The sequence below is a fragment of the Pelophylax lessonae genome (assembly GCF_965119305.1).
Source record: "Pelophylax lessonae genome assembly, chromosome: 13".
Taxonomy (NCBI): Eukaryota; Metazoa; Chordata; class Amphibia; order Anura; family Ranidae; genus Pelophylax; species Pelophylax lessonae.
The window spans coordinates 210,157,581-210,183,410 of record NC_138780.1 but is presented as its reverse complement, the minus strand read 5'-3'; the positions used below and the strand labels follow the sequence as shown (position 1 = coordinate 210,183,410).

Here is a 25,830-nt window from a genome sequence, read left to right as displayed (position 1 = left end):
CCCCCCCCCCCCCGCCCCACAATTAATGCTATTTTATCCCATTTTGTTGCATTGCACCCTGGAATGAGGACAGACACAGTTTTTGTTTCATCCAGATATATTTACTCAGTGCAACTTATAACATCCAAGTGAAAAATAGGACACCAACATGTCAGAAAAAAAAATATCAAAAACAGAATCACTTGGAGTGGAAAAATGATCCCCCCCCCTGTACCAGAATTTTGTTGAACCCCCTTTTGCTGTAACTCCAGCCTTTAGTCTGTTGAGAATTGTCTCTCTACTAATTTTGCACCTCCTAGACTTTGCAATACTTGCCCGCTCTTCTTGGCAGAATTTCTTCAGTTCAGTTCCACTTGATGGTTAGCGTTTGTGGACTGCAGTCTTCAATCATTCCACACATTTTCAATGGGGTTTAAGTCCAACCAACCACTGTGTGCTTATTGGTGTACATTCCCCGCCTTCTCTTCCACCCATTTTGTGCCCATTGGGGGACATTCCCCGCCTTCTCCTCCAACCACTGTGTGCTCATTTGTGGACATTCCCCATCTTTCCTCTAACCACTGTGTGCTCATTGGTGGACATTCCCCGCCTTCTTTTCCAACCACTGTGTGCACATTGGTGGACATTCCCCGCCTTCTCCTCCAACCACTGTGTGCTCATTGGTGTACATTCCCAGCCTTCTCCTCCACCCATTTTGTGCCCATTGGGGGACATTCCCCGCCTTCTCCTCCAACCAATGTGTGCTCATTGGTGGGCATTCCCCTTCTTTCCTCCAACCACTGTGTGCTCATTGATGGACATTCCCCGCCTTCTCCTCCACCCATTTTGTGCCCATTGGGGGACATTCCCCGCCCTCTCCTCTAACCCCTGTGTGCTCATTGTTGTACATTCCCCACCTTTCCTCCAACCACTGTGTGCTCATTGGTGGATAATCCCTGCCTTCTCCTCCAACCACTGTGTGCTCATTGGTGGACATTCCCCGCCCTCCCCTCCAACCACTGTGTGTTCATTGGTGGACAGTCCCCAACTTTTCCTCCAACCACTGTGTGCTCATTGGTGGACATTCCCCGCCCTCTCCTCCAACCACTGTGTGCTCATTGGTGGACATTCCTCGCCTTCTCCAACTACTGTGTGCACATTGGTGGACATTCCTCGCCTTCTACTCTAACCACTGTGCGCTCATTGGTGAACATTCCTCGCCTTTTTCCCCAACCACTGTGGGCTCATTGGTGGACATTCCCCGCCTTTCCTCCAATCACTGTGTGCTCATTGGTGGACATACCCCGCCTTCTCCTCCTATCACTGTGCGCTCATTGGTGGACATTCCCCGCCTTCTCCTCCAACCACTGTGTGCTCATTGGTGGACATTCCTCGCCTTCTCCTCCAACTACTGTGTGCACATTGGTGGACATTCCTCGCCTTCTACTCTAACCACTGTGTGCTCATTTGTGGACATTCCCCATCTTTCCTCTAACCACTGTGTGCTCATTGGTGGACATTCCCCGCCTTCTCTTCCAACCACTGTGTGCACATTGGTGGACATTCCCCGCCTTCTCCTCCAACCACTGTGTGCTCATTGGTGTACATTCCCAGCCTTCTCCTCCACCCATTTTGTGCCCATTGGGGGACATTCCCCGCCTTCTCCTCCAACCAATGTGTGCTCATTGGTGGGCATTCCCCTTCTTTCCTCCAACCACTGTGTGCTCATTGATGGACATTCCCCGCCTTCTCCTCCACCCATTTTGTGCCCATTGGGGGACATTCCCCGCCCTCTCCTCTAACCCCTGTGTGCTCATTGTTGTACATTCCCCATCTTTCCTCTAACCACTGTGTGCTCATTGGTGGACATTCCCCGCCTTCTCTTCCAACCACTGTGTGCACATTGGTGGACATTCCCCGCCTTCTCCTCCAACCACTGTGTGCTCATTGGTGTACATTCCCAGCCTTCTCCTCCACCCATTTTGTGCCCATTGGGGGACATTCCCCGCCTTCTCCTCCAACCAATGTGTGCTCATTGGTGGGCATTCCCCTTCTTTCCTCCAACCACTGTGTGCTCATTTATGGACATTCCCCGCCTTCTCCTCCACCCATTTTGTGCCCATTGGGGGACATTCCCCGCCCTCTCCTCTAACCCCTGTGTGCTCATTGTTGTACATTCCCCACCGTTCCTCCAACCACTGTGTGCTCATTGGTGGATAATCCCTGCCTTCTCCTCCAACCACTGTGTGCTCATTGGTGGACATTCCCCGCCCTCCCCTCCAACCACTGTGTGTTCATTGGTGGACAGTCCCCAACTTTTCCTCCAACCACTGTGTGCTCATTGGTGGACATTCCCCGCCCTCTCCTCCAACCACTGTGTGCTCATTGGTGGACATTCCTCGCCTTCTCCAACTACTGTGTGCACATTGGTGGACATTCCTCGCCTTCTACTCTAACCACTGTGCGCTCATTGGTGAACATTCCCCGCCTTTTTCCCCAACCACTGTGGGCTCATTGGTGGACATTCCCCGCCTTTCCTCCAATCACTGTGTGCTCATTGGTGGACATACCCCGCCTTCTCCTCCTATCACTGTGCGCTCATTGGTGGACATTCCCCGCCTTCTCCTCCAACCACTGTGTGCTCATTGGTGGACATTCCTCGCCTTCTCCTCCAACTACTGTGTGCACATTGGTGGACATTCCTCGCCTTCTACTCTAACCACTGTGCGCTCATTGGTGGACATTCCCCGCCTTTTTCCCCAACCACTGTGCGCTCATTGGTGGACATTCCCCGCCTTCTCCTCCAACCACTGTGTGCTCATTTGTGGACATTCCCCATCTTTCCTCTAACCACTGTGTGCTCATTGGTGGACATACCCCGCCTTCTCTTCCAACCACTGTGTGCACATTGGTGGACATTCCCCGCCTTCTCCTCCAACCACTGTGTGCTCATTGGTGTACATTCACAGCCTTCTCCTCCACCCATTTTGTGCCCATTGGGGGACATTTCCCGCCTTCTCCTCCAACCAATGTGTGCTCATTGGTGGGCATTCCCCTTCTTTCCTCCATTCCACTGTGTGCTCATTGGTGGACATTCCCCATCTTTCCTCCAACCACTGTGTGCTCATTGGTGGACATTCCCCATCTTTCCTCCAACCACTGTGTGCTCATTGGTGGACATTCCACCCCTTCTCCTCCAACCACTGTGTGCTCATTGGTGGACATTCCCCTCCTTCTACTCCAACCACTGTGTGCACACTTAATGTCCTCCTTTGTGGCCCGCGGCCTCCTATCACCAATCACCCGCTCCATGTATCTAATGTCCTCCTATCACCAATCACCCGCTCCATGTATCTAATGTCCTCCTATCACCAATCACCCTCTCCGTGTATCTAATGTCCTCCTATCAACAATCACCCTCTCCGTGTATCTAATGTCCTCTTATCACCAATCACCCGCTCCGTGTATCTAATGTCCTCCTATCACCAATCACCCGCTCCGTGTATCTAATGTCCTCCTATCACCAATCACCCTCTCCGTGTATCTAATGTCCTCCTATCACCAATCACCCTCTCCGTGTATCTAATGTCGTGGCTTCCTATTGCTGGATTTCAGATTATTTTCTTCTTTGTGTAGAATGGAGGAGGAAGTCTCTGTGCCGTGGATGACTCCAATGACCACGTGTTGTCCATGTGGGACTGGCAGAAGGAGGAGAAGTTGGCTGATGTGAAGGTAACGAGTTCTCTTTATTTGGGGAAGGAAACCTCATGGAGGCCTAAAACCATAGGACTGGGTGGAAGGGGGCAGCAATCATGCCTGGGGGGGGCAGCAATCGTGGTGGGGTGGCGGGGGAAGGGGGCAGCAATCATGTCAGGGGGGGCAGCGATCGTATCAGGGGGGTGGAGGTCAGCAATAATGTTGGGGGGAAGGAGGTCAGCAATCGTTATGGGGGGAGGGGGTCAGCAATCATGTCGGGGGGGAGGGTCTGGAGATCAGCAATCATGTTTGTGTGGGAAATCATGTCGGTGGGAAATCTCCCCTTACATTGGATGTCGGTGGGAAATCTCCCCTTACGTTGTATGTCGGTGGGAAATCTCCCCTTACGTTGGATGTCGGTGGGAAATCTCCCCTTACGTTGGATGTCGGTGGGAAATCTCCCCTTACATTGGATGTTGGTGGGAAATCTCCCCTTACATTGGATGTCGGTGGGAAATCTCCCCTTACATTGGAGGTCGCTGGGAAATCTCCCCTTACATTGGATGTTGGTGGGAAATCTCCCCTTACATTGGATGTTGGTGGGAAATCTCCCCTTACGTTGGATGTCGGTGGGAAATCTCCCCTTACATTGGATGTCTTTGGCCGCTGTGTTTTGGTTGCGTTTTATTTCAGCGCTTTCCTCTTTTCCTTTCCAGTGTTCCAATGAAGCCGTGTTTGTAGCCGACTTCCATCCGACCGACACAAACATTATCGTCACCTGTGGAAAATCACATCTCTACTTCTGGACGCTGGAAGGAAGCTCTCTCATAAAGAAGCAGGGATTGTTTGAGGTTCGATCGCTCGTAATTCTCTGAAATGCTTCTTTTCTTTAAGAGAAAACTCTTTAACATGAAAAGTGTCCCATAGTAGTGTAAGTGATAGAACAACCAATCAGCAAGTGGTCAGAGCTGTTCTGTGTATTCCTAATCGCTCATCACGGGACACAGAGGATTTTGACATTCATGACATCTTGGGTTATGCTGCCACCTTTAGGTGAATGGACACTGGCCAAAGAGTAGGCAGGAATCCCTGCCTGGGCATAGCCCCTCCCAGATCAGCTAAGCCCCACCCTTTAGCTAGTGTCCTTAGGTGATGGATGTGTCTCTCTGAAGATCTCTCACATGGACTTTCTTCCCATAACTCCTGGCATGTTCCTTATGCCCCTGGTGGGACAGAGGTGTTCTATACCCGGATTGGTCACTACAGCCAGAAGACCAGGAGGTACTGTACCCGGACCCTGCATGCAAGAGCAGGGAAAGCCTGTAATGTCTGTGAGCAGCAATCTCTGGGGTAGTACGGGTGACCTCACTAATGGGGGGCTCTACAGGTTGTGGCAGTGATCCTCTTGAGGGGAGTTAAGGCCTTACTAGGTGCACCCCAATCCCCCTCCATGGGCCTTCTGGCTCTGTAGCTGCAGATGGTAAGGGCCTCTGAAATATTGGAGAGCAATGTGGCGTTACCCCTAGACAGAGCTTCCCTGTATTATGGGATGTTTTGGGGCAGTTTTTTCCTGAGGCAACCTTTATCAGTTGCAGAGCGCAAAAGGGGTGATACAGCACAAGTCTACACATGCTCCATTCTCCCTGGTCCTGGGCACAGTACATGTGCATTGCAGCTCCTGATCCTACCTAGCGTGAGGATATCTGGTTACACTGTACAGAAAGCCTGCAGTCACCGCTTCCTTATCCCAGTCCCCCATGGAGGAGGAATTCAACAAGAAATGGAGTTCTCCGAATGCTGGCCCTGCTATTTCCTACCTGAAGAGGTTGGAGGTCCACTTTAGGACATCCTTCTCTTTGGGAGGACTGGCAATACAGATTGTGGTAGCTGTGGTAGGACTATGCCAAGTCCTTTAAAGAGTGGGTAAATGTATGCTCTGTTCCGGAAAATCAGACCCAGAAGATCCAAGAGTCTTGAGTTTCTGAGTGTATGCCTTGGAAGAATTCACCGTGGTCTTCTCTGGTAGTAGACCTCTCTGAGTCTTAAACATCTTACTTTGCCTATACAAGATGCTCCTTTGTTTAGAGATTCTTCAGGATTAGATATTTCAGGCTTGAAGCCTACCAGAGCACTTACCAGCTCTGCCCTCTGCCTTAGTCTTATTTATGCTATAGATCTCCAGAAAATGCCTTATTTCTATCGATATGATAAAAAAACATTGCAGCACTGGTGATGTGAAAGTAAATAAATAACAATAAATACGTGAAGTAAGATTCAGAACATACAGATCAATATGTGCAAATGAAGCAAAAATTGTGCATTGTGACATAAACCATAATAATGGCCATAAAAGTCCATATTAGTAATAAATAATCATTGAATGCATGTAGTCCATCCAGTTTAAAGAGGTGAATATATACAATGTTGTCTGTAGGAAAGTCCACCAAAAGTATATAGTGCAGAATCTCCTTTGAATAAAATATAGTGATCTATGGTATATGGGACCACCACCGGTAAATGAGGTAAGTAGGGGGCTTACCAGATGGATAGGCCCCAATAGAGTATACACTCTTTAGGTCACTCACGCATTTGAGGAGAAATAGTTGTCACTGTATTGCTGACGCTGGAATGCCTTCAGTATTCGGGAACCGTCTCCAAACGCATCACAACATCCATATGGAAAGATCAATGGGTAATGGCTTGAGACCCCGGCCAACATATCCTCCACAAGAGCTCAATAAAATGGAAATCTCACATAGTGTGTACCAATAAAGGAACCATTTATTTTAGAAGTAGGAACACTTACAGTATCGATGAGAAAAAAGTGCTTGTAAGTAGTAGACAAAGTAGACGCAACACCTGTAGCTGACCCAACGCGTTTTGTCTCACAAGACATCATCATCATTACCCCCAGATGATGTCTTGCCAGGTTGATAAGACAACTTGCCTCAAGAGCTTACACTCTAAAAGATAAGAAACCTCAGGCACTCTAAAGCTGACAGTAAATGGATTAAAATTCAGCTGGTTCAGCAGCGATCGGCCAAATTACCCATCTATGTATGAGTCGATCTATCGATAAATATCTGAACAGCCACCCTGTTGGGGTTTTCCCGATCGATCGAGCTGCCGGCTATGGCACTAACTGAGCAGTAAAGGAGTGGGTAGGGTTGTAGGGGTACACCCAGGTAAACGTGTCCAATCAGATGAAAGTTTAATCCTAGAACCAATGAATATCCAGAATTCACATTTCCACTTTGTATGAGGATGAATGTCTGAGCCAAATGTTCTCCTTCCACAGAAACAGGAAAAGCCAAAGTTCGTGTTGTGCGTCACCTTCTCTGAGAACGGGGACACCATCACCGGAGACTCCAGCGGGAACCTTCTGGTTTGGGGAAAAGGTCAAAACTCTTTTTTTTTTCTTATTGTGTGATGCAAAATGTAAAAAAAAGCAAAAAAATAAAAAAACTTCTACAAAAAAAGAAATACTATAAAAGCCGGAATAGAAATCTTCTCTAGATGGTGTCATAACATGTAATTATGTATTGTGGAAGCGATCGCTGCTTTCTGCTTCAACGATTGTTTTGTATTCTGATTCCCACTGCTGTTTTTTATCTATTTGTCGGCATGGTGGATGATATTTAATTACACGCTAATTGTGGTGATGGTAAATGACGCTTTACGATATATAAACACGCGCAGAAGACGTTTTAAAGGGGCGACACAGTAAATGTGATGATGGGGGTTCGAGTTCTTTAGAAATAAGCACTGATGTTGAATCATGTGTGAGTGGCAGAGGAAGACATTCTAGTGCGCGCGCCGGCTGCCAGGATAGGTGAGAACAAAGTTCGATGTGATGAGGAAGTCTTGTATTTCTATAGGTACCAATAGGATCAGCCATGCTGTCCAGGGAGCCCACGAGGGCGGGATATTTGCGCTGTGCATGCAGAGAGACGGCACGCTGGTTTCTGGAGGAAAAGACCGCAAGCTTATATCCTGGGATGGAAATTATCAGAAACTCAGCATAGCGGAGGTGAGAGATGTCTTTCATTCTATCATTCGCATCAAAGCAGTGTGCGCCATTTTCTTTCAGTTGTTTTTTATTGACGCTTAGATCAGAAATTGTGTTGTAATATATAGATTGGGTTACATAAAGAATCAGCAAGCTATATCACAATGAATATATTTCAATGAGAAAAGAACACACATCCTACTTCTTCCCTTCTGATGTCACGTATAACTTGTAACGTCTACACTGCAAATGAGCATTTATCAAATTATAACTGTAAACTAATAAAGGAATAACATAAAGAAACAAGGAAAAAATAACATAACCTATGTACCAGGTATGTAGTTCTAGGAAAGAGTCATCGATCAGAGAGAATAGTGAATCGAACAATCCAGTTGAATAATCGGTTGGATTGTGGAGGACCCAGGACTTCCACTGTGGCATGAAAGAGTCTTTGCTGTTAGATTGTAATGCAAAGTATTTCTTATACTGGTATTGGGATGTAATGAAAATTATCTAAATACTGGCGCTACGGAGAAAAGATATACAATATCTGCAGCAGCTCTTCACAAAGTGTAAATCACTCCTAAAACATAAAAACAAATGCAGCGCTTGCAATTATACCAAAAGAATTAAGAAATCAGATAGAAGTCCAAAAATGTCCAATCAAAAATGAATATGCAAATGACCTCTCCATATGATAAAGAGCTCTCGTGCTCCAATCTTCCTATAAGCGCGGATGTTCTCCAATCTTCCTATAAGTTCCGATGTTCTCCAATCTTCCTATAAGTGCGGATGTTCTCCAATCTTCCTATAAGTGCGGATGTGTTCAAATCTTCCTATAACTGCGGATGTTCTCCAATCTTCCTATAAGTATGGATGTTCTCCAATCTTCCTATAAGTGCGGATGTTCTCCAATCTTCCTATAAGTATGGATGTTCTCCAATCTTCCTATAAGTGCGGATGTTCTCCAATCTTCCTATAACTGCGGATGTTCTCCAATCTTCCTATAAGTGCGGATGTTCTCCAATCTTCCTATAAGTATGGATGTTCTCCAATCTTCCTATAAGTGCGGATGTTCTCCAATCTTCCTATAAGTATGGATGTTCTCCAATCTTCCTATAAGTGCGGATGTTCTCCAATCTTCCTATAAGTTCCGATGTTCTCCAATCTTCCTATAAGTGCGGATGTTCTCCAATCTTCCTATAACTGCGGATGTTCTCCAATCTTCCTATAAGTATGGATGTTCTCCAATCTTCCTATAAGTGCGGATGTTCTCCAATCTTCCTATCAGTTCCGATGTTCTCCAATCTTCCTATAAGTATGGATGTTCTCCAATCTTCCTATAAGTGGGGATGTGTTCAAATCTTCCTATAACTGCGGATGTTCTCCAATCTTCCTATAAGTATGGATGTTCTCCAATCTTCCTATAAGTGCGGATGTTCTCCAATCTTCCTATAAGTTCCGATGTTCTCCAATCTTCCTATAAGTATAGATGTTCTCCAATCTTCCTATAAGTGCGGATGTGTTCAAATCTTCCTATAACTGCGGATGTTCTCCAATCTTCCTATAAGTACGGATGTTCTCCAATCTTCCTATAAGTGCGGATGTTCTCCAATCTTCCTATCAGTGCGGATGTTCTCCAATCTTCCTATAAGTTCAGATGTTCTCCAATCTTCCTATAAGTGTGAATGTTCTCCAATCTTCCTATAAGTTCCGATGTTCTCCAATCTTCCTATAAGTGCGGATGTGTTCAAATCTTCCTATAAGTGCGGATGTGTTCAAATCTTCCTATAAGTGCGGATGTTCTCCAATCTTCCTATAAGTGCGGATGTTCTCCAATCTTCCTATAAGTGCGGATGTGTTCAAATCTTCCTATAAGTGCGGATGTGTTCAAATCTTCCTATAAGTGCGGATGTTCTCCAATCTTCCTATAAGTGCGGATGTTCTCCAATCTTCCTATAAGTGCGGATGTTCTCCAATCTTCCTATAAGTATGGATGTTCTCCAATCTTCCTATAAGTGCGGATGTTCTCCAATCTTCCTATAAGTGCGGATCTGTTCCAATCTTCCTATAAGTGTGGATGTTCTCCAATCTTCCTATAAGTATGGATGTTCTCCAATCTTCCTATAAGTGCGGATGTTCTCCAATCTTCCTATAAGTGCGGATGTTCTCCAATCTTCCTATAACTGCGGATGTTCTCCAATCTTCCTATAAGTGCGGATGTTCTCCAATCTTCCTATAAGTATGGATGTTCTCCAATCTTCCTATAAGTGCGGATGTTCTCCAATCTTCCTATAAGTTCCGATGTTCTCCAATCTTCCTATAAGTGCGGATGTTCTCCAATCTTCCTATAACTGCGGATGTTCTCCAATCTTCCTATAAGTGCGGATGTTCTCCAATCTTCCTATAAGTGCGGATGTTCTCCAATCTTCCTATAAGTATGGATGTTCTCCAATCTTCCTATAAGTGCGGATGTTCTCCAATCTTCCTATAAGTTCCGATGTTCTCCAATCTTCCTATAAGTATGGATGTTCTCCAATCTTCCTATAAGTGGGGATGTGTTCAAATCTTCCTATAACTGCGGATGTTCTCCAATCTTCCTATAAGTACGGATGTTCTCCAATCTTCCTATAAGTGCGGATGTTCTCCAATCTTCCTATAAGTTCCGATGTTCTCCAATCTTCCTATAAGTATGGATGTTCTCCAATCTTCCTATAAGTGCGGATGTGTTCAAATCTTCCTATAACTGCGGATGTTCTCCAATCTTCCTATAAGTACGGATGTTCTCCAATCTTCCTATAAGTGCGGATGTTCTCCAATCTTCTTATCAGTGCGGATGTTCTCCAATCTTCCTATAAGTTCAGATGTTCTCCAATCTTCCTATAAGTGTGAATGTTCTCCAATCTTCCTATAAGTTCCGATGTTCTCCAATCTTCCTATAAGTGCGGATGTGTTCAAATCTTCCTATAAGTGCGGATGTGTTCAAATCTTCCTATAAGTGCGGATGTTCTCCAATCTTCCTATAAGTGCGGATGTTCTCCAATCTTCCTATAAGTATGGATGTTCTCCAATCTTCCTATAAGTGCGGATGTTCTCCAATCTTCCTATCAGTTCCGATGTTCTCCAATCTTCCTATAAGTATGGATGTTCTCCAATCTTCCTATAAGTGGGGATGTGTTCAAATCTTCCTATAACTGCGGATGTTCTCCAATCTTCCTATAAGTATGGATGTTCTCCAATCTTCCTATAAGTGCGGATGTTCTCCAATCTTCCTATAAGTTCCGATGTTCTCCAATCTTCCTATAAGTATGGATGTTCTCCAATCTTCCTATAAGTGCGGATGTGTTCAAATCTTCCTATAACTGCGGATGTTCTCCAATCTTCCTATAAGTACGGATGTTCTCCAATCTTCCTATAAGTGCGGATGTTCTCCAATCTTCCTATCAGTGCGGATGTTCTCCAATCTTCCTATAAGTTCAGATGTTCTCCAATCTTCCTATAAGTGTGAATGTTCTCCAATCTTCCTATAAGTTCCGATGTTCTCCAATCTTCCTATAAGTGCGGATGTGTTCAAATCTTCCTATAAGTGCGGATGTGTTCAAATCTTCCTATAAGTGCGGATGTTCTCCAATCTTCCTATAAGTGCGGATGTTCTCCAATCTTCCTATAAGTATGGATGTTCTCCAATCTTCCTATAAGTGCGGATGTTCTCCAATCTTCCTATAAGTGCGGATCTGTTCCAATCTTCCTATAAGTGTGGATGTTCTCCAATCTTCCTATAAGTGCGGATGTTCTCCAATCTTCCTATAACTGCGGATGTTCTCCAATCTTCCTATAAGTGCGGATGTTCTCCAATCTTCCTATAAGTATGGATGTTCTCCAATCTTCCTATAAGTGCGGATGTTCTCCAATCTTCCTATAAGTTCCGATGTTCTCCAATCTTCCTATAAGTGCGGATGTTCTCCAATCTTCCTATAACTGCGGATGTTCTCCAATCTTCCTATAAGTGCGGATGTTCTCCAATCTTCCTATAAGTATGGATGTTCTCCAATCTTCCTATAAGTGCGGATGTTCTCCAATCTTCCTATAAGTTCCGATGTTCTCCAATCTTCCTATAAGTGCGGATGTTCTCCAATCTTCCTATAACTGCGGATGTTCTCCAATCTTCCTATAAGTATGGATGTTCTCCAATCTTCCTATAAGTGCGGATGTTCTCCAATCTTCCTATCAGTTCCGATGTTCTCCAATCTTCCTATAAGTATGGATGTTCTCCAATCTTCCTATAAGTGGGGATGTGTTCAAATCTTCCTATAACTGCGGATGTTCTCCAATCTTCCTATAAGTATGGATGTTCTCCAATCTTCCTATAAGTGCGGATGTTCTCCAATCTTCCTATAAGTTCCGATGTTCTCCAATCTTCCTATAAGTATAGATGTTCTCCAATCTTCCTATAAGTGCGGATGTGTTCAAATCTTCCTATAACTGCGGATGTTCTCCAATCTTCCTATAAGTACGGATGTTCTCCAATCTTCCTATAAGTGCGGATGTTCTCCAATCTTCCTATCAGTGCGGATGTTCTCCAATCTTCCTATAAGTTCAGATGTTCTCCAATCTTCCTATAAGTGTGAATGTTCTCCAATCTTCCTATAAGTTCCGATGTTCTCCAATCTTCCTATAAGTGCGGATGTGTTCAAATCTTCCTATAAGTGCGGATGTGTTCAAATCTTCCTATAAGTGCGGATGTTCTCCAATCTTCCTATAAGTGCGGATGTTCTCCAATCTTCCTATAAGTGCGGATGTTCTCCAATCTTCCTATAAGTATGGATGTTCTCCAATCTTCCTATAAGTGCGGATGTTCTCCAATCTTCCTATAAGTGCGGATCTGTTCCAATCTTCCTATAAGTGTGGATGTTCTCCAATCTTCCTATAAGTATGGATGTTCTCCAATCTTCCTATAAGTGCGGATGTTCTCCAATCTTCCTATAAGTGCGGATGTTCTCCAATCTTCCTATAACTGCGGATGTTCTCCAATCTTCCTATAAGTGCGGATGTTCTCCAATCTTCCTATAAGTATGGATGTTCTCCAATCTTCCTATAAGTGCGGATGTTCTCCAATCTTCCTATAAGTTCCGATGTTCTCCAATCTTCCTATAAGTGCGGATGTTCTCCAATCTTCCTATAACTGCGGATGTTCTCCAATCTTCCTATAAGTGCGGATGTTCTCCAATCTTCCTATAAGTATGGATGTTCTCCAATCTTCCTATAAGTGCGGATGTTCTCCAATCTTCCTATCAGTTCCGATGTTCTCCAATCTTCCTATAAGTATGGATGTTCTCCAATCTTCCTATAAGTGGGGATGTGTTCAAATCTTCCTATAACTGCGGATGTTCTCCAATCTTCCTATAAGTATGGATGTTCTCCAATCTTCCTATAAGTGCGGATGTTCTCCAATCTTCCTATAAGTTCCGATGTTCTCCAATCTTCCTATAAGTATGGATGTTCTCCAATCTTCCTATAAGTGCGGATGTGTTCAAATCTTCCTATAACTGCGGATGTTCTCCAATCTTCCTATAAGTACGGATGTTCTCCAATCTTCCTATAAGTGCGGATGTTCTCCAATCTTCCTATCAGTGCGGATGTTCTCCAATCTTCCTATAAGTTCAGATGTTCTCCAATCTTCCTATAAGTGTGAATGTTCTCCAATCTTCCTATAAGTTCCGATGTTCTCCAATCTTCCTATAAGTGCGGATGTGTTCAAATCTTCCTATAAGTGCGGATGTGTTCAAATCTTCCTATAAGTGCGGATGTTCTCCAATCTTCCTATAAGTGCGGATGTTCTCCAATCTTCCTATAAGTATGGATGTTCTCCAATCTTCCTATAAGTGCGGATGTTCTCCAATCTTCCTATAAGTGCGGATCTGTTCCAATCTTCCTATAAGTGTGGATGTTCTCCAATCTTCCTATAAGTATGGATGTTCTCCAATCTTCCTATAAGTGCGGATGTTCTCCAATCTTCCTATAACTGCGGATGTTCTCCAATCTTCCTATAAGTGCGGATGTTCTCCAATCTTCCTATAAGTATGGATGTTCTCCAATCTTCCTATAAGTGCGGATGTTCTCCAATCTTCCTATAAGTTCCGATGTTCTCCAATCTTCCTATAAGTGCGGATGTTCTCCAATCTTCCTATAACTGCGGATGTTCTCCAATCTTCCTATAAGTGCGGATGTTCTCCAATCTTCCTATAAGTATGGATGTTCTCCAATCTTCCTATAAGTGCGGATGTTCTCCAATCTTCCTATCAGTTCCGATGTTCTCCAATCTTCCTATAAGTGTGGATGTTCTCCAATCTTCCTATAAGTGGGGATGTGTTCAAATCTTCCTATAACTGCGGATGTTCTCCAATCTTCCTATAAGTATGGATGTTCTCCAATCTTCCTATAAGTGCGGATGTTCTCCAATCTTCCTATAAGTTCCGATGTTCTCCAATCTTCCTATAAGTATGGATGTTCTCCAATCTTCCTATAAGTGCGGATGTGTTCAAATCTTCCTATAACTGCGGATGTTCTCCAATCTTCCTATAAGTACGGATGTTCTCCAATCTTCCTATAAGTGCGGATGTTCTCCAATCTTCTTATCAGTGCGGATGTTCTCTTATCTTCCTATAAGTTCAGATGTTCTCCAATCTTCCTATAAGTGTGAATGTTCTCCAATCTTCCTATAAGTTCCGATGTTCTCCAATCTTCCTATAAGTGCGGATGTGTTCAAATCTTCCTATAAGTGCGGATGTGTTCAAATCTTCCTATCAGTGCGGATGTTCTCCAATCTTCCTATAAGTGCGGATGTTCTCCAATCTTCCTATAAGTATGGATGTTCTCCAATCTTCCTATAAGTGCGGATGTTCTCCAATCTTCCTATCAGTTCCGATGTTCTCCAATCTTCCTATAAGTATGGATGTTCTCCAATCTTCCTATAAGTGGGGATGTGTTCAAATCTTCCTATAACTGCGGATGTTCTCCAATCTTCCTATAAGTATGGATGTTCTCCAATCTTCCTATAAGTGCGGATGTTCTCCAATCTTCCTATAAGTTCCGATGTTCTCCAATCTTCCTATAAGTATGGATGTTCTCCAATCTTCCTATAAGTGCGGATGTGTTCAAATCTTCCTATAACTGCGGATGTTCTCCAATCTTCCTATAAGTACGGATGTTCTCCAATCTTCCTATAAGTGCGGATGTTCTCCAATCTTCCTATCAGTGCGGATGTTCTCCAATCTTCCTATAAGTTCAGATGTTCTCCAATCTTCCTATAAGTGTGAATGTTCTCCAATCTTCCTATAAGTTCCGATGTTCTCCAATCTTCCTATAAGTGCGGATGTGTTCAAATCTTCCTATAAGTGCGGATGTGTTCAAATCTTCCTATAAGTGCGGATGTTCTCCAATCTTCCTATAAGTGCGGATGTTCTCCAATCTTCCTATAAGTATGGATGTTCTCCAATCTTCCTATAAGTGCGGATGTTCTCCAATCTTCCTATAAGTGCGGATCTGTTCCAATCTTCCTATAAGTGTGGATGTTCTCCAATCTTCCTATAAGTATGGATGTTCTCCAATCTTCCTATAAGTGCGGATGTTCTCCAATCTTCCTATAACTGCGGATGTTCTCCAATCTTCCTATAAGTGCGGATGTTCTCCAATCTTCCTATAAGTATGGATGTTCTCCAATCTTCCTATAAGTGCGGATGTTCTCCAATCTTCCTATAAGTTCCGATGTTCTCCAATCTTCCTATAAGTGCGGATGTTCTCCAATCTTCCTATAACTGCGGATGTTCTCCAATCTTCCTATAAGTGCGGATGTTCTCCAATCTTCCTATAAGTATGGATGTTCTCCAATCTTCCTATAAGTGCGGATGTTCTCCAATCTTCCTATCAGTTCCGATGTTCTCCAATCTTCCTATAAGTATGGATGTTCTCCAATCTTCCTATAAGTGGGGATGTGTTCAAATCTTCCTATAACTGCGGATGTTCTCCAATCTTCCTATAAGTATGGATGTTCTCCAATCTTCCTATAAGTGCGGATGTTCTCCAATCTTCCTATAAGTTCCGATGTTCTCCAATCTTCCTATAAGTATGGATGTTCTCCAATCTTCCTATAAGTGCGGATGTGTTCAAATCTTCCTATAACTGCGGATGTTCTCCAATCTTCCTATAAGTACGGATGTTCTCCAATCTTCCTATAAGTGCGGATGTTCTCCAATCTTCTTATCAGTGCGGATGTTCTCCAATCTTCCTATAAGTTCAGATGTTCTCCAATCTTCCTATAAGTGTGAATGTTCTCCAATCTTCCTATAAGTTCCGATGTTCTCCAATCTTCCTATAAGTGCGGATGTGTTCAAATCTTCCTATAAGTGCGGATGTGTTCAAATCTTCCTATAAGTGCGGATGTTCTCCAATCTTCCTATAAGTGCGGATGTTCTCCAATCTTCCTATAAGTATGGATGTTCTCCAATCTTCCTATAAGTGCGGATGTTCTCCAATCTTCCTATAAGTGCGGATCTGTTCCAATCTTCCTATAAGTGTGGATGTTCTCCAATCTTCCTATAAGTGCGGATGTTCTCCAATCTTCCTATAAGTGCGGATGTTCTCCAATCTTCCTATAAGTGCGGATGTTCTCCAATCTTCCTATAAGTGCGGATCTGTTCCAATCTTCCTATAAGTGTGGATGTTCTCCAATCTTCCTATAAGTATGGATGTTCTCCAATCTTCCTATAAGTGCGGATGTTCTCCAATCTTCCTATAACTGCGGATGTTCTCCAATCTTCCTATAAGTGCGGATGTTCTCCAATCTTCCTATAAGTATGGATGTTCTCCAATCTTCCTATAAGTGCGGATGTTCTCCAATCTTCCTATCAGTTCCGATGTTCTCCAATCTTCCTATAAGTGTGGATGTTCTCCAATCTTCCTATAAGTGGGGATGTGTTCAAATCTTCCTATAACTGCGGATGTTCTCCAATCTTCCTATAAGTATGGATGTTCTCCAATCTTCCTATAAGTGCGGATGTTCTCCAATCTTCCTATAAGTTCCGATGTTCTCCAATCTTCCTATAAGTATGGATGTTCTCCAATCTTCCTATAAGTGCGGATGTGTTCAAATCTTCCTATAACTGCGGATGTTCTCCAATCTTCCTATAAGTACGGATGTTCTCCAATCTTCCTATAAGTGCGGATGTTCTCCAATCTTCTTATCAGTGCGGATGTTCTCTTATCTTCCTATAAGTTCAGATGTTCTCCAATCTTCCTATAAGTGTGAATGTTCTCCAATCTTCCTATAAGTTCCGATGTTCTCCAATCTTCCTATAAGTGCGGATGTGTTCAAATCTTCCTATAAGTGCGGATGTGTTCAAATCTTCCTATAAGTGCGGATGTTCTCCAATCTTCCTATAAGTGCGGATGTTCTCCAATCTTCCTATAAGTATGGATGTTCTCCAATCTTCCTATAAGTGCGGATGTTCTCCAATCTTCCTATCAGTTCCGATGTTCTCCAATCTTCCTATAAGTATGGATGTTCTCCAATCTTCCTATAAGTGGGGATGTGTTCAAATCTTCCTATAACTGCGGATGTTCTCCAATCTTCCTATAAGTATGGATGTTCTCCAATCTTCCTATAAGTGCGGATGTTCTCCAATCTTCCTATAAGTTCCGATGTTCTCCAATCTTCCTATAAGTATGGATGTTCTCCAATCTTCCTATAAGTGCGGATGTGTTCAAATCTTCCTATAACTGCGGATGTTCTCCAATCTTCCTATAAGTACGGATGTTCTCCAATCTTCCTATAAGTGCGGATGTTCTCCAATCTTCCTATCAGTGCGGATGTTCTCCAATCTTCCTATAAGTTCAGATGTTCTCCAATCTTCCTATAAGTGTGAATGTTCTCCAATCTTCCTATAAGTTCCGATGTTCTCCAATCTTCCTATAAGTGCGGATGTGTTCAAATCTTCCTATAAGTGCGGATGTGTTCAAATCTTCCTATAAGTGCGGATGTTCTCCAATCTTCCTATAAGTGCGGATGTTCTCCAATCTTCCTATAAGTATGGATGTTCTCCAATCTTCCTATAAGTGCGGATGTTCTCCAATCTTCCTATAAGTGCGGATCTGTTCCAATCTTCCTATAAGTGTGGATGTTCTCCAATCTTCCTATAAGTATGGATGTTCTCCAATCTTCCTATAAGTGCGGATGTTCTCCAATCTTCCTATAAGTGCGGATGTTCTCCAATCTTCCTATAAGTGCGGATGTTCTCCAATCTTCCTATAAGTATGGATGTTCTCCAATCTTCCTATAAGTGCGGATGTTCTCCAATCTTCCTATAAGTTCCGATGTTCTCCAATCTTCCTATAAGTGCGGATGTTCTCCAATCTTCCTATAACTGCGGATGTTCTCCAATCTTCCTATAAGTGCGGATGTTCTCCAATCTTCCTATAAGTATGGATGTTCTCCAATCTTCCTATAAGTGCGGATGTTCTCCAATCTTCCTATCAGTTCCGATGTTCTCCAATCTTCCTATAAGTATGGATGTTCTCCAATCTTCCTATAAGTGGGGATGTGTTCAAATCTTCCTATAACTGCGGATGTTCTCCAATCTTCCTATAAGTATGGATGTTCTCCAATCTTCCTATAAGTGCGGATGTTCTCCAATCTTCCTATAAGTTCCGATGTTCTCCAATCTTCCTATAAGTATGGATGTTCTCCAATCTTCCTATAAGTGCGGATGTGTTCAAATCTTCCTATAACTGCGGATGTTCTCCAATCTTCCTATAAGTACGGATGTTCTCCAATCTTCCTATAAGTGCGGATGTTCTCCAATCTTCTTATCAGTGCGGATGTTCTCCAATCTTCCTATAAGTTCAGATGTTCTCCAATCTTCCTATAAGTGTGAATGTTCTCCAATCTTCCTATAAGTTCCGATGTTCTCCAATCTTCCTATAAGTGCGGATGTGTTCAAATCTTCCTATAAGTGCGGATGTGTTCAAATCTTCCTATAAGTGCGGATGTTCTCCAATCTTCCTATAAGTGCGGATGTTCTCCAATCTTCCTATAAGTATGGATGTTCTCCAATCTTCCTATAAGTGCGGATGTTCTCCAATCTTCCTATAAGTGCGGATCTGTTCCAATCTTCCTATAAGTGTGGATGTTCTCCAATCTTCCTATAAGTATGGATGTTCTCCAATCTTCCTATAAGTGCGGATGTTCTCCAATCTTCCTATAACTGCGGATGTTCTCCAATCTTCCTATAAGTGCGGATGTTCTCCAATCTTCCTATAAGTATGGATGTTCTCCAATCTTCCTATAAGTGCGGATGTTCTCCAATCTTCCTATAAGTTCCGATGTTCTCCAATCTTCCTATAAGTGCGGATGTTCTCCAATCTTCCTATAACTGCGGATGTTCTCCAATCTTCCTATAAGTGCGGATGTTCTCCAATCTTCCTATAAGTATGGATGTTCTCCAATCTTCCTATAAGTGCGGATGTTCTCCAATCTTCCTATAAGTTCCGATGTTCTCCAATCTTCCTATAAGTGCGGATGTTCTCCAATCTTCCTATAAGTATGGATGTTCTCCAATCTTCCTATAAGTGCGGATGTTCTCCAATCTTCCTATCAGTTCCGATGTTCTCTAATCTTCCTATAAGTATGGATGTTCTCCAATCTTCCTATAAGTGGGGATGTGTTCAAATCTTCCTATAACTGCGGATGTTCTCCAATCTTCCTATAAGTATGGATGTTCTCCAATCTTCCTATAAGTGCGGATGTTCTCCAATCTTCCTATAAGTTCCGATGTTCTCCAATCTTCCTATAAGTATGGATGTTCTCCAATCTTCCTATAATTGCGGATGTGTTCAAATCTTCCTATAACTGCGGATGTTCTCCAATCTTCCTATAAGTACGGATGTTCTCCAATCTTCCTATAAGTGCGGATGTTCTCCAATCTTCCTATCAGTGCGGATGTTCTCCAATCTTCCTATAAGTTCAGATGTTCTCCAATCTTCCTATAAGTGTGAATGTTCTCCAATCTTCCTATAAGTTCCGATGTTCTCCAATCTTCCTATAAGTGCGGATGTGTTCAAATCTTCCTATAAGTGCGGATGTGTTCAAATCTTCCTATAAGTGCGGATGTTCTCCAATCTTCCTATAAGTGCGGATGTTCTCCAATCTTCCTATAAGTATGGATGTTCTCCAATCTTCCTATAAGTGCGGATGTTCTCCAATCTTCCTATAAGTGCGGATCTGTTCCAATCTTCCTATAAGTGTGGATGTTCTCCAATCTTCCTATAAGTGCGGATGTTCTCCAATCTTCCTATAAGTGCGGATGTTCTCCAATCTTCCTATAAGTGCGGATGTTCTCCAATCTTCCTATAAGTGCGGATCTGTTCCAATCTTCCTATAAGTGTGGATGTTCTCCAATCTTCCTATAAGTGCGGATGTTCTCCAATCTTCCTATAAGTGCGGATGTTCTCCAATCTTCCTATAAGTATGGATGTTCTCCAATCTTCCTATAAGTGCGGATGTGTCCCAATCTTCCTATAAGTGCGGATGTCCTCCAATCTTCCTATAAGTACGGATGTGTTCCAATCTTCCTATAACTGCGGATGTTCTCCAATCTTCCTATAAGTGCGGATGTTCTCCAATCTTCCTATAAGTTCCGATGTTCTCCAATCTTCCTATAAGTATGGATGTTCTCCAATCTTCCTATAAGTGCGGATGTTCTCCAATCTTCCTATCAGTGCGGATGTTCTCCAATCTTCCTATAAGTTCCGATGTTCTCCAATCTTCCTATAAGTGTGGATGTTCTCCAATCTTCCTATAAGTTCCGATGTTCTCCAATCTTCCTATAAGTGCGGATGTTCTCCAATCTTCCTATAAGTGCGGATGTTCTCCAATCTTCCTATAAGTATGGATGTTCTCCAATCTTCCTATAAGTGTGGATGTGTTCAAATCTTCCTATAACTGCGGATGTTCTCCAATCTTCCTATAAGTGCGGATGTTCTCCAATCTTCCTATAAGTGCGGATGTTCTCCAATCTTCCTATAAGTGCGGATATTCTCTTATCTTCCTATAACTGCGGATCTGTTCCAATCTTCCTATAAGTGTGGATGTTCTCCAATCTTCCTATAAGTGCGGATGTCCTCCAATCTTCCTATAAGTGCGGATATTCTCTTATCTTCCTATAACTGCGGATGTTCTCCAATCTTCCTATAAGTACGGATGTTCTCTTATCTTCCTATAACTGCGGATGTTCACCAATCTTCCTATAAGTGCGGATGTCCTCCAATCTTCCTATAAGTGCGGATGTTCTCCAATCTTCCTATAACTGCGGATGTTCTCCAATCTTCCTATAAGTGCGGATGTTCTCCAATCTTCCTATAAGTGCGGATTTTCTCCAATCTTCCTATAAGTGCGGATGTTCTCCAATCTTCCTATAAGTACGGATGTGCTCCAATCTTCCTATAAGTGCGGATGTCCTCTAATCTTCCTATAAGTGCGGATGTTCTCCAATCTTCCTATAAGTACGGATGTGCTCCAATCTTCCTATAAGTGCGGATGTCCTCCAATCTTCCTATAAGTGCGGATGTCCTCCAATCTTCCTATAAGTGCGGATGTTCTCCAATCTTCCTATAACTGCGGATGTTCTCCAATCTTCCTATAAGTGCGGATGTTCTCCAATCTTCCTATAAGTGCGGATGTTCTCCAATCTTCCTATAAGTGCGGATGTTCTCCAATCTTCCTATAAGTACGGATGTTCTCCAATCTTCCTATAAGTGTGGATGTTCTCCAATCTTCCTATAAGTGCGGATGTTCTCCTATCTTCCTATAACAGCGAATGTTCTCCAATCTTCCTATAAGTACGGATGTGCTCCAATCTTCCTATAAGTGCGGATGTCCTCCAATCTTCCTATAAGTGCGGATGTTCTCCAATCTTCCTATAACTGCGGATGTTCTCCAATCTTCCTATAAGTGCGGATGTTCTCCAATCTTCCTATAACTGCGGATGTTCTCTTATCTTCCTATAACTGCGGATGTTCTCTTATCTTCCTATAAGTATGGATGTTCTCTTATCTTCCTATAACTGCGGATGTCCTCCAATCTTCCTATAAGTGCGGATGTTCTCTAATCTTCCTATAAGTGCGGATGTTCTCCAATCTTCCTATAACTGCAGATGTTCTCCTATCTTCCTATAACTGCGGATGTCCTCCAATCTTCTTATAAGTGCGGATGTTCTCTAATCTTCCTATAAGTGCGGATGTTCTCCAATCTTCCTATAAGTGCGGATGTTCTCCAATCTTCCTATAAGTGCGGATGTTCTCTAATCTTCCTATAAGTGCGGATGTTCTCCAATCTTCCTATAAGTGCGGATGTTCTCTAATCTTCCTATAACTGCGGATGTTCTCTAATCTTCCTATAACTGCAGATGTTCTCTTATCTTCCTTTAACTGCAGATGTTCTCCAATCTTCCTATAAGTGCGGATGTTCTCTTATCTTCCTATAAGTGCGGATGTCCTCCAATCTTCCTATAACTGCAGATGTTCTCTTATCTTCCTATAACTGCAGATGTTCTCTAATCTTCCTATGACGGCGGATGTCCTCCAATCTTCCTATAAGTACGGATGTGTTCCAATCTTCCTATAACTGCGGATGTTCTCCAATCTTCCTATAAGTGCGGATGTTCTCCAATCTTCCTATAAGTTCCGATGTTCTCCAATCTTCCTATAAGTGCGGATGTTCTCCAATCTTCCTATAAGTTCCGATGTTCTCCAATCTTCCTATAAGTGCGGATGTGTTCAAATCTTCCTATAACTGCGGATGTTCTCCAATCTTCCTATAAGTACGGATGTTCTCCAATCTTCCTATAAGTGCGGATGTTCTCCAATCTTCCTATAAGTGCGGATGTTTTCCAATCTTCCTATAAGTACGGATGTGCTCCAATCTTCCTATAAGTGCGGATGTCCTCTAATCTTACTATAAGTGCGGATGTTCTCCAATCTTCCTATAAGTGCGGATGTCCTCCAATCTTCCTATAAGTGCGGATGTTCTCCTATCTTCCTATAACAGCGGATGTTCTCCAATCTTCCTATAAGTGCGGATGTTCTCCAATCTTCCTATAAGTGTGGATGTTCTCCAATCTTCCTATAAGTGCGGATGTTCTCCTATCTTCCTATAAGTGCGGATGTTCTCCTATCTTCCTATAACAGCGGATGTTCTCCAATCTTCCTATAAGTGCGGATGTTCTCCAATCTTCCTATAAGTACGGATGTTCTCCAATCTTCCTATAAGTGTGGATGTTCTCCAATCTTCCTATAAGTGCGGATGTTCTCCAATCTTCCTATAAGTGTGGATGTTCTCCAATCTTCCTATAAGTACGGATGTTCTCCAATCTTCCTATAAGTGTGGATGTTCTCCAATCTTCCTATAAGTGCGGATGTTCTCCAATCTTCCTATAAGTGTGGATGTTCTCCAATCTTCCTATAAGTGCGGATGTTCTCCTATCTTCCTATAACAGCGGATGTTCTCCAATCTTCCTATAAGTGCGGATGTTCTCCAATCTTCCTATAAGTACGGATGTTCTCCAATCTTCCTATAAGTGTGGATGTTCTCCAATCTTCCTATAAGTGCGGATGTTCTCCAATCTTCCTATAAGTACGGATGTTCTCCAATCTTCCTATAAGTGCGGATGTTCTCCAATCTTCCTATAAGTGCAGATGTTCTCCTATCTTCCTATAACAGCGGATGTTCTCCAATCTTCCTATAAGTGCGGATGTCCTCTAATCTTCCTATACGTGCGGATGTTCTCCAATCTTCCTATAAGTGCGGATGTTCTCCAATCTTCCTATAAGTACGGATGTGCTCCAATCTTCCTATAAGTGCGGATATTCTCCAATCTTCCTATAAGTGCGGATGTTCTCCAATCTTCCTATAAGTACGGATGTGCTCCAATCTTCCTATAAGTTCGGATGTGCTCCAATCTTCCTATAAGTGCGGATGTTCTCTAATCTTCCTATAAGTACGGATGTGCTCCAATCTTCCTATAAGTGCGGATGTTCTCCAATCTTCCTATAAGTGCGGATGTTCTCCAATCTTCCTATAAGTGCGGATGTTCTCCAATCTTCCTATAAGTATGGATGTTCTCTAATCTTCCTATAAGTGCGGATGTTCTCCAATCTTCCTATAAGTGCGGATGTTCTCCAATCTTCCTATAAGTGCGGATGTGCTCCAGGGTGGAGGTTGCCTTTAACCACTTAAGTCCCGGAAGATTTTACCCCCTTCCTGACCAGGGCCTATTTTGTGATTCGGCACTGCGTGACTTTAACGGACAATTGCGCGGTCATGCGACGCTGTACCCAAATGAAATTTTTTCCCACAAACAGAGCTTTCTTTTGGTGGTATTTGATCACCTGTGCGATTTTTTTTTGATCATGTGCTATAAACAAAAAAAGAGCGTAAATTTTGCAAAAATAACAATATTTTTCCCATTTTTTATATGAAATTCCCCAAAAAACAAAAATGTAAAAATCTAAATTTTTTAACATTTTAGGCTAATTTGTTTTCTGCTACCTATGTTTGGTAAAAAAAATCGCAATAAGCGTATTTTGATTGGTTTGCGCAAAAGTTATTGTGTTTACTAACAAAGGGAAAGATTTTTGTCATTTTTGATGTTTTTCTTTTAACGAGTAATGGCGGCGATCTGCGATTTTTTTTTTTTTTTTTGCGGGACTGCGACATTGCGGCGGACAGATCGGACCCCTGACTGACATTTTTTACACTTTTGGGGGTACCAGTGACATTACTACAGTAATCAGTGCTATACATATGCACTGTTACTGTAAAATTACACTAGCAGGGAAGGGGTTAACTTTATTTGAGAAGGAGGGGTTAATTGTGTCACTAGGGGTGTGCTTCTAACTGTGATTGGATGTGGCTGTGTGTGTAACAGCAGAGATCAACGGTCCTACATAGCAGGACCGTATGATCTGTGCTGTTACACAGGGGAGAATGACAGGCGGATTTGTTTATCGGGTCAGCCGCTCACTCGCGCGGGGGGGGGTCCGTGAGGGAGCAGAAGCGCGCATCGGGTCCGCCGCTCACTCGCGCGGGGTGGGGTCCGTGAGGGAGCGGGAGCGCGCCTCCGGCGGCGCGCACTCGATCCCTAGAGCCTCACAGGCTAGTGACGTACCCATACGTCACTTTGCCTGTGAGGGGCTGACTGCCGCCGTATATAGTCGTGTGGCAGTCAGCAAGTGGTTAAAGGTCCTCCGACGTATACTTTGGCTAAAGTGCTGGTCTGCGGATCAGACTTCAAAGAAGGCCTTGTCTGATCTACCTTTTCAAGGAGATCGCCTGTTTGGGGCTACCCTGGATGACATTATCAAAGCTCTCACAGGGGGTAAGAGTATCTTTCACCCACAGGCTAACAGGGTAAGGACCCTTGTCGTAGATGCGGTCCCTCCTTTTCAGCACACAAGAAGTTTTTTTGTACCTCAGTGTCAGTCGATAAGGCAAAGCCCTTCAAGACTCCCTCGGGTGGTTCCAAGCGACCCTGGTCTGGCAAACAAAAATCTAGTTTCTCAAGACCTGCGGACAAGGCCACTCCGGCCTGAAGGTGAGCCCCCACCCATATAGGGGGGGGGGGGACGTCTTTGCCGGTTCCCGGACCTGTGGCTATCCCGGATACAAGACAAATGGGTGCAAGAAGTCATACGGTCCGGTTACAAGATTGAGTTTTCGATCCCTCCCTCCGGTAAGGTTTTTCCCTTCCAATGTGCGACTGTCCCCGGATAGCTTACAGGCTCTCTTTTGAGCAGTACAGGACCTGGTACAACAAGGAGTAATAGTTTCAGTTCCGTGTGCGGAATGTTTTCATGGCTTTTATTCAAACCTGTTTACGACCTCAGGAAGGAAGGCAATGTGCGTCAAATCCTGGACCTAAAGGCACTGAATTGCTTTGTGCGAGTTCAAAAATATAAGATGGAATCCATTCGCACGGTGGTGGCTTCCCTACAGCAAGGGGATTTCCTGGTCTCCATAGACATCAAAGATGCCTATCTTCACATCCCGATATGTGCAGAACACCAACGGTTTCTCCGTTTTGCCATGGGAGAGGATC

The 25,830-nt window shown here is 43.3% G+C and overlaps 1 protein-coding gene across 8 annotated transcripts in view; it reads left to right on the top strand.

Moving 5' to 3' along the window:
* Positions 1 to 25,830, top strand: part of EML1 (EMAP like 1) — a 354,659-nt gene that overhangs the window by 282,902 nt on the left and 45,927 nt on the right. For all 8 annotated transcript variants that reach the window (XM_082275525.1, XM_082275529.1, XM_082275528.1 and 5 more), the window contains 4 exons: positions 3,616 to 3,711; positions 4,392 to 4,526; positions 6,974 to 7,073; positions 7,554 to 7,705. In XM_082275525.1, the coding sequence (XP_082131651.1) occupies positions 3,616 to 3,711; positions 4,392 to 4,526; positions 6,974 to 7,073; positions 7,554 to 7,705 (483 nt within the window). The remainder of the gene's footprint in view (positions 1 to 3,615; positions 3,712 to 4,391; positions 4,527 to 6,973; positions 7,074 to 7,553; positions 7,706 to 25,830) is intronic.